The sequence below is a fragment of the Gopherus flavomarginatus genome, chromosome 2 (assembly GCF_025201925.1).
Source record: "Gopherus flavomarginatus isolate rGopFla2 chromosome 2, rGopFla2.mat.asm, whole genome shotgun sequence".
In the NCBI taxonomy this organism is placed as follows: Eukaryota; Metazoa; Chordata; order Testudines; family Testudinidae; genus Gopherus; species Gopherus flavomarginatus.
Genome location: NC_066618.1, coordinates 261,381,468 through 261,394,888, shown reverse-complemented (window position 1 = coordinate 261,394,888; position 13,421 = coordinate 261,381,468). Strand labels below are relative to the sequence as shown.

General features: G+C 42.9%; 1 protein-coding gene across 4 annotated transcripts in view; it reads right to left on the bottom strand.

Annotated features, from left to right (window-relative positions):
- VPS13B (vacuolar protein sorting 13 homolog B) overlaps positions 1-13,421 on the bottom strand; it is a 913,516-nt gene that overhangs the window by 237,543 nt on the left and 662,552 nt on the right. For all 4 annotated transcript variants that reach the window (XM_050940452.1, XM_050940449.1, XM_050940451.1 and 1 more), the window contains exons 32-33: positions 4,964-5,090; positions 2,996-3,139 (exon numbers count right to left, since the gene is read on the bottom strand). In XM_050940452.1, coding sequence (XP_050796409.1) covers positions 2,996-3,139; positions 4,964-5,090 — 271 coding nt within the window. The remainder of the gene's footprint in view (positions 1-2,995; positions 3,140-4,963; positions 5,091-13,421) is intronic.

Below are 13,421 nucleotides of genomic sequence, written 5' to 3'. Positions count from 1 at the left end.
TAACAAAAACTCGGTCAGATGTGTTTCAAGCCAAGTCTTTCCATTGTGTTTAGCAGGGGATGAACAGGAGGTAAAACACTTATTTCTTTTACAGGCCATAACCTCAAGAAATTCAAGGTATTCCCTCATCTCCTCCATTTTAGAGAATGCACAAATGCATATTTTATTAGTGACCTCTGTTTATTCTTGGTTACATGTGACCTATCCAGGTGTCTCTGAAGAGAAACAAAATTGCTAACCAAGGACCATGAACTAAAAGTTTCCCAATTCCCTCATGCTGTGTATCATTAAAATGTGTGAAATGACAGACTTTCACCTGGTCCATTTCAACATTATATGCCTGCGGAGCTCTGAGTATTTCTTAAAGCACCAGCAGGACTGCTTATCTTTGGTGTTCGAAATTCATGCATGGACTCTCTCCAGAATGAAAATTACATCCAGAATGCATCATAATGTCTGTTATACAATCAAAGACTTCTGTTACTTTAAAAACCTGGCAGATCACTGCTACATTATCTTGTCTCAGATTTGGAAGAGAGGCCTTATACATTTTGTATTGGAAGCAAAGCCAAGCTCACTATGAGGATTTCATATGTGGGCCTTTCCTCTGGGTCTCCCAATGCATTATACACTATCTGCCTGTTTAGCAGCTAAGCTCCTGGGGGCATATACTGCCTCTTTTTCTGTGTTCTGTACAGTATCAAACACAGTCAGCACTTATATAAAGATAGGATGAAATCTTCATTCCTGCTCTTCCCCTGTTATACCAGGTAAAAGGAATGAAGTGGCTTAAAGAGACCCTTAAAGCTCTGAAACTGAGAAAATTCCCTGGTTCAGGAACTGTGTGAAACAACTGTAGTGTTGCCCTCTGAAGACTGTCAGGGAAGCTCTGATATAAGGAGTGTGCTGGAGGCAGGGCTGGGGGCAAAGCTGTAGCACAGATTGCAGGCAGCACTGTAGCTCACAGGGCAGTCCAGGGACGCTGCTACAACTTAGACAGGCCCCCTGGGGAATGTGGGATAATTATAGCTGGATGCTTCTAATAAAATGGTTAGCAGTCAAATAGTTAACAGTGTTGACATATGAATTATCATTTCTAGATTTCAGACTTAACTCATTGATATGAGCAGGGCAGTTCACATACATCAGCTATTACTTCACCCTCCGAAAACTCAAGAAGGCAACATGAGGTGAAAGGCATGTGGAGAAAAGACATTGAGGCACTGATGTGAAGCTGGCTTCACTTTGTTATTTTAGAGAAAATAACTGGAGAAAGGAGTAATGGAAATAAAACATATCATTACCCTACGCTGTTCTTAATCCAGATATAGTTTTATTATTTATGACATAACTAAGAATAATAACTTGAACTAGAAATGTTTTCCTTTATTAATTATCTACAGTGTGTATAGAAAGAACTGATGAAGAACAAATGGGCACCTCTAGATATAGTATAGAAAAAGCACTCTGAAATTATCTAGTAAGTGGCTTTTATTGCAGCAAGTTTGCATACTAAGCACTAATAGTGCAGAACTTCTTCACAGCACCAGCTCAAAATTCAAGTTCTGGGCACCCGTTCAATGTTTATGATTCTGTGCATTCCACAGGGGATGGGAAAACAGTGCCCTGTACGTTATTTATTGAAGATATTCCCATAGTATACCTACTTACAATATTCATTTCCAAAAGAGGCTGTGGATCTGCAAAGTATCCAAAGAAGAGAAAGACATAGTGTATTTCTTTTATTACATTGTTAATGTTTCAAAGGTGTAATGAAATAATGCCCCCCCAGTCTCAGTGAGGGACAGGGAACAGAGGGTGAGTTTTCATTAGACTTAAGATGGGATAGCCCCTGGGGTCCTGGGAGCAGAGGGAAAGGGAGCTGCAGGCTCAACTTCTTCAGAGCACTGCCCCCTCCTGCCAGCCCAGAATGCATGTAGAGATTGTGCCTGGGCAGGAGGGCAAGTACAGGGAGGAGAGGAGAGATTTCTGTACTTCTCTCTTCCACCCATTTGCTAGACTTTTGGAGGAAAACACAGACTTGACTGTCTCATGCGTCCGCCTGCTGTCGATGAAGTTCTTAGGACATGTAGCAGTCATACCACTGAGGTTGCTGCTGCTGCCCTGCCTCACCCTGCCCTATAACTGAGGTATAATCTGAGCTGTGTTGCCAAGATGCTGTAGGTCTGATCAGATCTCCAATTTTGTCGATCAGGAAGGATTTTTTTCCCAGGGGGCAAAGTGTCTTGTTGGTTGGAGGCCTAGTTTTAATGAATAAAGACAGAATTTAAAAGTTCAAAATGTAGTAAGTGGGAAGTTTGTAATTTTGTTGCAACTTGAGGCTGGTGTTCATTGCCAATGACAGGCTGATAGGGGCTAGCACCTGGAAGTAAACATGGACGAAAGACCCGAGTGATGGCTGGTGGACCCTATTAGTCACAAGAAAGATGTTAAGTGTTCATAGACTGAGGTACCTTTTATGTGTATCCTCCTTTTCACTTGCAGGGAGAACATAAGATGATTGAAAGGTGGGCTGAATCCTAGAGATTAGAGTGAAGGGGATCAACCCTGAATATTGGTTTGGCCTGGAGGTCATTTAACACTGTATTGGATTCAAGTAAATGAGTGGTATATCTTGGGGGGAAGTAGGTTGTTGAGTCTTCCATAAAAGTTAAACATTAATAACCTTACAGCCTTCTGTCTTAAAATCCATCCCGGTGCCTTTCATCCTCCCATGTCTCCTGATCAATGTGTTCTCATGAGGAAGCTTTTACAAAGCCGGCTCAGAGTGACTTCCTGAAGAGTATTTGTAATTAACAAAGCAGTAGGCACAGCTTAATTTTCAAAATAACAGTGGAGTACAGTGTAAGTAAAGCTTGATAAACAATAATGTGTGTAATTCATTTACTTACACATGTTTTCTACCACCACACATAATGTAAATGTCTGATGTGAGCCACAGTAATTCTAAAAGAAAATAGGTTATATAACCTACCTCAGTGCTCTTGTCGGAAGGCTCCAGTCCAACCAAATTGGCTTGTACTAGCTGCTGTAGAAGTTGTACTTGAGCTACGCTGAGGAAGAAGTCCAGGTTTGTGGTCATATTCACCTCCAAAGAATGTCCGCACACTAAAATCTCCTGTGGAGAAAAAGCATGTCAGATACTAGCTACTAGGCAGGTAATTTACATTTTAAAGGTAAGTATACCACAATTCTCTGTCAAACCCAATTTAAGCCATTTACACAATGTTAATTGGGACTGTTAAATCTATTTCTCTCTTTTAGTAGCAAAGAATGGTGTGCCAGCCATAAGACTTCTTGTGAAGAACTTGTGTTTAATACCTTGCTTTTCTTTCAACAGCATATGTAACCATTAACTCAAATCTTGTATGTAAAGTGTTTCATGTGTGAGGTCTTGTTTTTCTTCGTAATATCAAACACTAGATTGTCAGATTTTTGTTTTTCATTTGCTTGGCAATGGACTACATTTCTTCTTTGCCTTGTCCTTCCAAGAAGATACATAACTCAGCTCGATTTATATTGAAATCATATGTTGGAACTCAAAGATAACCAGCCTATTTGATTTCTCTTTGCCTGTAAACCACTGTTAATATCGTAGCAGAGTTAGCTGGATGACCACTATTACAGTTATACAAAACTAAAGCTCTTGACCATTGTTGGCAAGTGATTCAGAGATGAACAGCAGAATCAATCCATAAGGTTTGCTTAATAAGCAAAAGCATTGCCCCTTCTCATGAAGGACATGTGAACAATGTTCATATTCTCGGTAATCTATAGTAGACCCCACCCTTCAACCTTAAGTGTCCCCTAAGGAATAGATTCAAGGAGAATCTGACTAGCCCAAACATTTAAATTCCTGAATGTGAGCAATAGTAATGTTCATATGTTTCTTTTCTCTAAATCCTTTCCATGCATCTCACAGCTATCCCCTGAATTTTCTTTTAATTTAAAACTCTCTCCCTCCTACACTTGTGATGGCACTCTACATGAAACACAAACTCACTGCAATCTTTCCCTCATGTAATTAACATCTGTTCCTCTCCACCAACTTGCACCTGTTACAAATGTGCAAATATGATTTTCATTCCTACCTCGGTTTTGCCCTTCCCAGGAGGTAGCTATTATGAAAAATCACTCCTGCTAGCTGGCAAACAATGACTGGCACCTCCCTCCAAATAATGTGTTTTAAATTCCCTACCCACGTGCTAATGCCAAGAAATGAACCACAGTCTCTTGTGTGCAACAGGCTCCTCTAATGAGCTGACCCACAAACTGGTAAAAGTTACAGCTAAATCTTTACAGTCAATTTGGAATATCCTGAGGAATCCCTATTACTCCTACTACGAAAAGTAGCACGCCTTTGGAAATTTGACCGTAGCAAACTGCGTTTATTTGATTCTTGTAGAGATAATGTAGTTTTCAGGTTTGCTTTTATGGGGCCCATGAAAATAGTGTTTCTTAAATATTGTGCTGGATCATGTCTTCTCAACTCTTTTAGTTATAAATCCTTTAAGAATTCTGCAGTGTGCCTACCATAAATCTGACCACTTCATAAGTCTGCTGAATCATGTTTCCCTTCCTTTCATCTGGTTTTTGACAAGAGATGGTAAGCTCTTTGGGACACAAACTATTTCTGGGTGTTTGTACAGCACCTGGCACAATGAGATCATGGTCATGATGAGGCCTTTGAGTGCTATCATAATGTAATTAAATAAAAATAACTGTTCAAACAATGCAAATAATAAACAATAACGGTGCCATAGTTAAATACCAAAATTACAGCAGCTCTATGAACTGTTTAAAAAAACTTTTTCCTTTTTCCACAAACACACTATTTTAATATTGTTTAATATAGTATTTTCTATCAAGATTAAAATTTGTGAAGGGAACAATAATGTACATGTTAAAAAGTCAGTTATTTTTGTTTAAATTTTGTACTAACCTCTGTGTGCAAGTTTTCTGGTGAAATTACTTTTGTGAAAATGATTGCAGGAGCTGCAGTTATTCGCACTGTGAAATCTGTTAAAATTGGAGTTAAAATTGCTCTCCGTTCTTGATGTCGCCTTATGCTAAAAGAAAAAAAATTAATATTATTACAATAGATTGTAAGCAGCTTAGGGCAGAGACCACATCTTCCTGTGTTCTTCCTGTGTACAGGGCCTACCAAAATGGGGCCTCAATTCTGATTGGGGCCTTTCGTTGCAACCACAATACAAATAATAAATAATTGTTAATAACAATGGTCCCAATCTGGCTGTCAGGTCATTATCCCCATGGACAGGACCATTGAAATCAGTGGAGCTCAATGCAGAGTACGGCCTAGATGGATCCAACTGCAGGATCAGAGCCAATAATTTATTTGAATTACCTCACAATTAAGACAAAAATTACACATTTTTCTAATGTTAACTATTAATATATTGCACAAACCCATTGTGACCTCAGTATGTTTGAAACCAAAATATATCTAAACCTTTTACTCTGCAAGCAATCCACCAGTATACACACGATACAAAGTGATGTATTATTGTTTTTTCCTTTTACTGAATTAATATACATTTAAAATTAAATCACTGTGAAGCAGTTTAGGCCACACACATTTGACCTACAAACAACATAAAATAATTTTCAAAATGTGTTAGTAATCTTTATATTTAAATAGGTGTTCTTGTATATCCAACAAGACATTTACATCATGCACAATATACTTTGTAATGAAACAGTTAAAGCTGCCACACACACGTGGCACAAAAATCACAAAATCAAGTCCTTGAAAAGTTAAGCCATCTAACGATACAGAACCTCTACTCCACCATTCACACTTCACCATTACCATAAGTACTTTACATCATAGACCACACACAGACGCCTAAATTCTGCCCTCATAGTGAAGCAATGCCAGCCTTCCAGCATCCCTTTCTGTGATTGGATGAGCATGCTGTACGTTAGCTCCTTCTAAACAGAATACTGACATTCACTTTCCATGAACATTTGTGTCAGTAAACTGGATACTTAAATTATCTTCTGGTTATTTTTCACTGCTACCAACATGCAGGATGAAGTCATTTCCCTTTTTTGGATGCATCTATCAATAGCCCTTGTTGACCCAACATACCAGACTAGGATCTCTGTGTCAATTCAAATAAATTTGCCACAGTCGCCTATGAGCACCTCCTCTGCCATTCTTCCAATGAGGAAAGTTGAATGAGAAAAGCCTGCAATGAAATCAGATAGCCCTCAGTCTCAACAAGATCATGGGTAATGTGAGTCCTCTGGGTAGTAGTATCTGGTTACCCATTGCCTTGAGATCTGGTCATTGAGCACATCTGCTAGAAGACTACCTACCCTTCTCACAAAGACAAGCTAATCACTGGGTTCCATAGAGGCAAACCTTGACAACCCTTAGAACATGACTTTCATTAGACCAATTTCTGCATATTCAGAAAATGAGAAACAGTTAACTATGAACAAGCTAGTAAACAAATAATATAAGTTCAAACAATATACAAATTATTCTAACATATATCCCAACAAAATGCCCAGGTTATGCATTTTCTCTGGCTCATATAAAAAAGAGAAACTAAGAGACAATTGTGGCATAGGGGCTTTTAAACCCTTAGCTCTAGAATGCTAGAATACACGTTCTACCATGGCAAACAGCCTTGAAACTGGTTTTGTTGCAGGACACACAATCTCTCACAATGGTAATCAGCAGAGCCATAAAGGATAAAAGTAAGAGGATTTCACAATCATTCTTTAATGTGGCTAGGCTCCGGTTTACATATATATTTCTAGCAGAAGCAAACTCCAGAGATGAGAGTGGGACACAGAGCCCTATTGGCAGCTCACTATTCTGTGTCAGCAACTCATCAGGCCTGACATATTCACTGCACCTAACCCCCTGTTGTCATGACATTTATGCAAAAGATGACATGTCATAATATATCACTGGAAAACTAGTAAGTCACTGATCATTAATATTCATGTGTAATGTATGTATGGTAAACCCACAAAAGACTTTATAAATGTAAGCAGAGTCAGGATTAGCTCTACCTTGACATCTGGTGATGAATTATGGTGAGTGTGGAAAAGAATTTCAGGGGCTGATCGTGTTTGCATAGGCACACGCATCCTGCCTAGCATAGCCTACGGCAGCCTGGGATGGTTGCTTTGGCAGCTGTGGGATCCCCAGTTTCTTTGTTGTTGGGGCGGGAGGAGTGGAGTGTTGTCACCCTGATTGTGTGGATGAGGAATTGTGAAACTGCTTTGTGACAGGGAGTCTCACCATCAATTGAGTGGCACTCGCTAGACAAGGGAGTGGGCTCCTTTTGTGAGCCAGAAGCATCAGTTGCACCTCCTCCTCTCTCCACTGTTGAATACCAGAGCTGATTTTTGTTTCCCTTAAGAATCTTAGTTACAGGTTCCTGAGCTGAACTCACTAAGAGCTGAAATCACTAAAGAGCTGTGCTAACTAGTGGAGGAGCCTGAAGCTATATTGCGGAGTAGAGCAGCTGGTGGAGCGGAGCAGTTTGTGGGACAGTTGGAGTGCCCATGGAGCAAGCAGAGCAGAGCAGTTTGCAGGGACTGCTGGAAGGGATCACAAGACGGCTGGTGAAGCAGAGCAGCTGGCAGAGCAGAGCAGTTTGTGGGACGGTTGGAGCGGCCCACGGAGTGAGCGGAGCCGAGCAGTTTGCAGGAATGGCTGCAGTGGATCACGGGACGGCTGGAGGAGCAGAGCAGTTGGCAGAGCGGAGCAGAGCATTAACAGGTGTGTTGTAAACAAGACACGAGAAGTCATTCTTCCGCTTTACTCTGCGCTGGTTAGGCCTCAATTGGAGTATTGTGTCCAGTTCTGGGCACCGCATTTCAAGAAAGATGTGGAGAAATTGGAGAGGGTCCAGAGAAGAGCAACAAGAATGATTAAAGGTCTTGAGAACATGACCTATGAAGGAAGGCTGAAGGAATTGGGTTTGTTTAGTTTGGAAAAGAGAAGACTGAGAGGGGACATGATAGCAGTTTTCAGGTATCTAAAAGGGTGTCATCAGGAGGAGGGAGAAAACTTGTTCACCTTAGCCTCCAATGATAGAACAAGAAGCAATGGGCTTAAACTGCAGCAAGGGAGATTTAGGTTGGACATTAGGAAAAAGTTCCTAACTGTCAGGGTAGTTAAACACTGGAATAGATTGCCTAGGGAAGTTGTGGAATCTCCATCTCTGGAGATATTTAAGAGTAGGTTAGATAAATGTCTATCAGGGATGGTTTAGACAGTATTTGGTCCTGCCATGAGGGCAGGGGACTGGACTCGATGACCTCTCGAGGTCCCTTCCAGTCCTAGAATCTATGAGTCTATGAGAGCGGAACGGAGCTGAGCAGTTCGTGGGGAAGGCGGAAGCAGAATCCCAAGGCGAGGCAGGGCAGTTGGCCATGGACCACGTAAGGTGCCCCTTTCTACCCAGGCTGGCGGGGGGAAAACCCCTGCAGATAGACTCTTGAACTCTGGGGCTGCACTGACCCAGGACAGAGATTTTTGGGTTGTGGGACTTTTGGGACTGTGGGTGATCTTTGGGTTGCTGGACTCTAGGGACATTTGGGGTATTGGACTTTGGAGTCTTGGGGTGATTTGGGGGTTGCTAGACTCAAGAGCCCAGGGAAGAGGACACGGCCAAATTTCCTGGGGTGGGTCTTTGCTCATGGTTTGGTCTATGAACTCTAGTTGAGGTGTTTTCCCAGTTTAATGCTTGTTGTTTATCTCACGTTATTAAACATTTTCTGCTACACCGAGACTCGGTGCTTGCGAGAAGGGAAATATTGCCTCTTCGAGGTGCCCAGGGGTGTGTGTAAGATTTTCCCAGGTCACTGGGTGGGGGCTTGAGCTGGTTTTGCATTATGTTGTAGGGAAGGGACCCCTATGTATTGAACCTGGCCCTTGTTGCTATCAATTCGGCCTGGCAGAAGGGTTACATAAATATATGATGGAAATACATGACTAAACTGTATTTAAACAGGCATGTCCAGGGGAGTTGATCAACTGGTTTTCTCCAGACAAAGGAAAGAGGCTAACACCTCAAACCAAGTGAGGTTGCAGGAAGCGATCATTTGCATTGTAAGAATCACCAGGGGGAGAGAAGACAGTATGGAGTCTACACCAACAGCATGGCATCCACATCCAGCAAGGAAAAGCCACTTTGTCTGGACTTACTTTTCAAAGACTACATTTCCAAGGTTTACTGGACTATAAAAATAAAGGGAAAAGAACCCCATAGTTGTCCATCACTTGGGGGATTCTATGAGACTGCAGCTCTTGAAATCACAGAACATTTGGTCCCTTCAGATAAGGAGAATGAAATCTCTGCAAGCTAAGTTTAGATTGTAACTTGCTGAAATTAAGTTTTAGTCTTATAAGCATATTTTTATTTTGGTTTGCTTGTAACCCTTTCTATCTTTATTCCTTATATCTGAACTCACTTAAAACCTCTCTGTGATTAAATAAACTTGTTTTACTTTTATCATAAACCAGTTAAGTGCTGTAATTGAAATAATATTTGTCAAAAACTAGTTACATTTATGAGCTGCAATATATTGACTCTTTAAAGGAGCAACAAACTTAACTTCTATTCGTGTTCCAGGAGAGGACAGGACACTAGAAATGCAGATGATTTTGGGAAAATTCAGGAGTAGGAGGTTCACTCTGCAGAAAGCAATTGGGTGTTAGAAGCCAGGGTGTATGTGGGCTGTTGATGGCAGGGCTGTGAGCCACAGCAGCACAGCATTTAAGGCATCCAGAGTTGCAGGCCAGGCAATGACACAACCCCTTACTGGTGTGAGTTGAACCCCAAAACATTACAGAGGACCTGCTCTTTCAAATTCCGTGTTCCTTGAATTTTACTCTGCTGGCAATTAGCGTAAATGCTCAGGATGTGATGTATTGCTCCTGAGGGAATTCTGCACCAAAAAATTAAAAATTCTGCACCAAAAAAAATGCACACAATATTTTAAAATTCTGTGAATTTTGTCAGTAAATATATGTGGTGGTTCCAGTATAGCAGGGGGGAACACAGGCCACTGGCTGTATGATCACCCTGGAACCCCTCACCCACAGGGACATGGACTAGGCTGTGAGGTTGCACCCGACCCTGATGCAGTGCAAGGGCTGGGCCTACCCTAGAAACACCATGGGGCCCTGCCCCTCGGCACCAGGCGCAGGAAGGCAGGGTCAGCTTGTCAGGATCCAAGTGTGGAGGGTCTTAGTATGGGGGGATCCAGGAGTAGGGTGAGAAGGTTCTCTGTGGGGCAATCTCAGTGCAGACAGCTCAGCGGGGGTTCCAGGTGAGGGGGGATGTGGATGCATACAGGCTTGTTGGGGGGTTCTGGAAGCAGAGGCTATGGGACTCTGCATGGAGATCCAGGTGAAGGTGGCTGGGGCTCAGTAAATGTGTGCGTGGGGAGGGATGAGGCTCAGCAGGGGAGGTCTGGGTGTGGGAGTTCAGCAGGGGGTTCTGGGTGCTGGGGGAGTGGGGCTTGGTGGGGTGAGGGTCTGTGTGAAGCTGGTTGGGGCTCAGTGGGGTGGGGATCCAGGTGCAGGTGGGTGGGGCTCCTTGGGGTGGGGGATCAATTACGGTGGGATCAGTGGGGGCCTGGTCTGTCTGCAGGGGTGGGGATCTGGGTGCGGGGGTGGGACTTGGTAGGGGGTCTGGATGCAGGGAGTGATGCTCAGCAGGATGGGGGTTTGGGTGCAGGGAGGGTGAGGTTTGGCAAGGGACTATGGGAATGGGGAGTCCAGATGCATGGGAGTTGTGCGGATGGGGGAGCAGCTCCCTGTACAGTTACCCCTCCCTCACAGCTGAGGCACAATGGGAGCAGGAAGCCGGGGGGAGGGGTTCAGAGCTTCCTGCAGCTGGAGGAGGGTCTGACTCGGCCATTATTTGCAGGGGAAGAGTAAGTCCTGTCCTCCCCTGCCCCCAGCCCAGCTAGTACTAGCAGCTGAGCACAGTGCACGATAGGAGCCACTGGCCAGGGCATCCCCAGCCCCCACCCCCTCACACACACACACTCCCAACAGTGATTCACCTCTTCGCCAGCTGCTCCAGGCACCCAAACCAACATTTTTCTGTGGGGAAGCAAAAGGACCAGCATGGGACATGAATTCTGCATGCACAGTGGCACAGAATTTCTCAGAAGTAATGTGTGCAGGAAGCGTGGTAAATTATAGAGGAATACTGTCTCCAAGTTAGCTATGCCCTAGGCTATTTAAGATTATTTAGGGCAACTTCAGTTTTACACACAAGTTGATTGGCAGCCAGTACAGAATACAGATTTAATATTCGTTGAGCACAGGTATAATATACTCTTGCTCAGATGGTGGGCTTCTGCATGTCTGTGGTTAGTCCCACAGGGATGACTATGATAAGATCAGCATCTGAGGGAAAAGCAAGGAATATTTCAGGGGTGGCCAACCTGTGGCTCTGGAGCCACATGCAGCTCTTCAGAAGTTAGTATGTGGCTCCTTCTACAGGCGCCGACTCCGGGGCTGGAACTACAGGTGCCAACTTTCCAGTGTGCTGGGAGGTGTTCACTGCTCAATCTCTGGCTCTGCCACAGGCCCTGCCCCCACTCCACCCCTTCCCGCCCCCTCCCCTGAGCCTGCCGTGCCCTCACTCCTTCCCCCTAACCCCTAGAGCCTCCTTCATGCCACGAACCACTGATTGGGAGGTGCAGGGATGGAGCGAGAGGTGCTGATTGGCAGGGCTGCTGGTGGGTGGGAGGTGCTGGGATCAGGGTGGGGGAGCTGATAGGGGGCTGCTGACATATTACTGTGGTTCTTTGGCAATGTACATTGGTAAATTCTGGCTCCTTCTCAGGTTCAGGTTGGCCTCGCCTGGAATATTTGGTCATTCAAAGACGAAAAAAGGCCCGTCTGGCCTGTGATGTTAATTGGTAGTCCATAAGCAATGATGAATCTATCTAGTCAGACCACAGGATCACAAAGCACGTTCACAGTCAGTTGGCAGACACCCTCAATTGAGAAACTGGTCATCGATTTTGCCACTTCCATAAATGCTTCTCCCTGCCAATCAGCATCTCGTCAGTCTTATCTAGATTAAGTTTAAATCAAATGGCTTTCGTACAGGTCCCTATTGCCACAGCACAATGGGAAAATAAGGAAGTAAGCGTTTTTGTCTTTGGTGAAAAGGAAATAAGAATTGAGTGGCACAGGCATACTGCTGACACTGAAAGAGCATACTGCTATGTGTTAGATAATTGTCTGCCCTAATGTATATAAGATTGCTGGCAATTATGACTTAAGTATACGCAAGACAAAAGAGAGAGAAACCTGCATTATTACGTGGACACAAAAACACCAACCTGATTTTTGTTTAAATAAATTTTGGCCAATAAATATTCTCATTTCTTAAATGTGATATGTTGATTTAGTAGGTGGACACTGTGCTGCATTTTAAAGGATTTTTTTAAATGTAAAACAGGTTCAAGACTGATTAATGTTTTCTTTACGTGCCCTATACCATCTGCCTGCACTACTTTACTTGAACTAATTTACCTATCAAATAATATTAGTTTCTTTGCTTATCAATTAATATTAGTTGGTAAATCTGAAAAAGCGTCAAATCAAGTATTAGCAAAACAACTGTAAGTGTAAACAAAAGCCAAACACAATACACTTGGAGAGAAGGAATGGGGCAATCAAAAATGAACAAAGAAACAAGTTCCACTTTGAATTACTAAGTCTTCCACATGCATCTAAGAGCACTGCATCTAACTTAACACAGGTGTACACCACATGAGCTCATGAAAAAAATTTGATTGTGAAGGATGTAATGATGGTTCTATGTCCAGAGTACATTTAATCCGAGGTCCACTTATGCATCTGTTATATATTTATGTCTTTTTTTTTAACCAGTACTTTCAGAGACATTAAAGTAGTCCATCATCTATACTTAAAAGTACAGTACACTTAAAAGACCATACGCTAACATAAGGCTGTGAGGCAATAAAACTTTTGTGGTAAGGTACACTAGTGCCCTATACTGATTGCTGGCCACCAACTGCTGAACTAAGGCTATACCTGAGTATACCTAGAAGCCCTAATCATGGACCAGGACTTCATTGAACTAGGTGATGCACAGACACAGAACAAAGAGGTGGTCCCCACCCTATAGAGCTCACAATGTAAGTATAAAACAAGAGACAACAAATGGATGCAGGAGAGCATAAGGAAGCAATGAGAATACTGACCAACATAATAGGCTGCTGTATGAGCACAGCACGAGCCTAAGTATTGTCAAGCCTTCTGCAGAGAGAGGTGACAACAAAAAGCTTGCTATGTCAGCCGAATTTCTCAGTCTTTTTTATTTTTCCTTTTTTTCTCTGCTCTTATGTTCTTT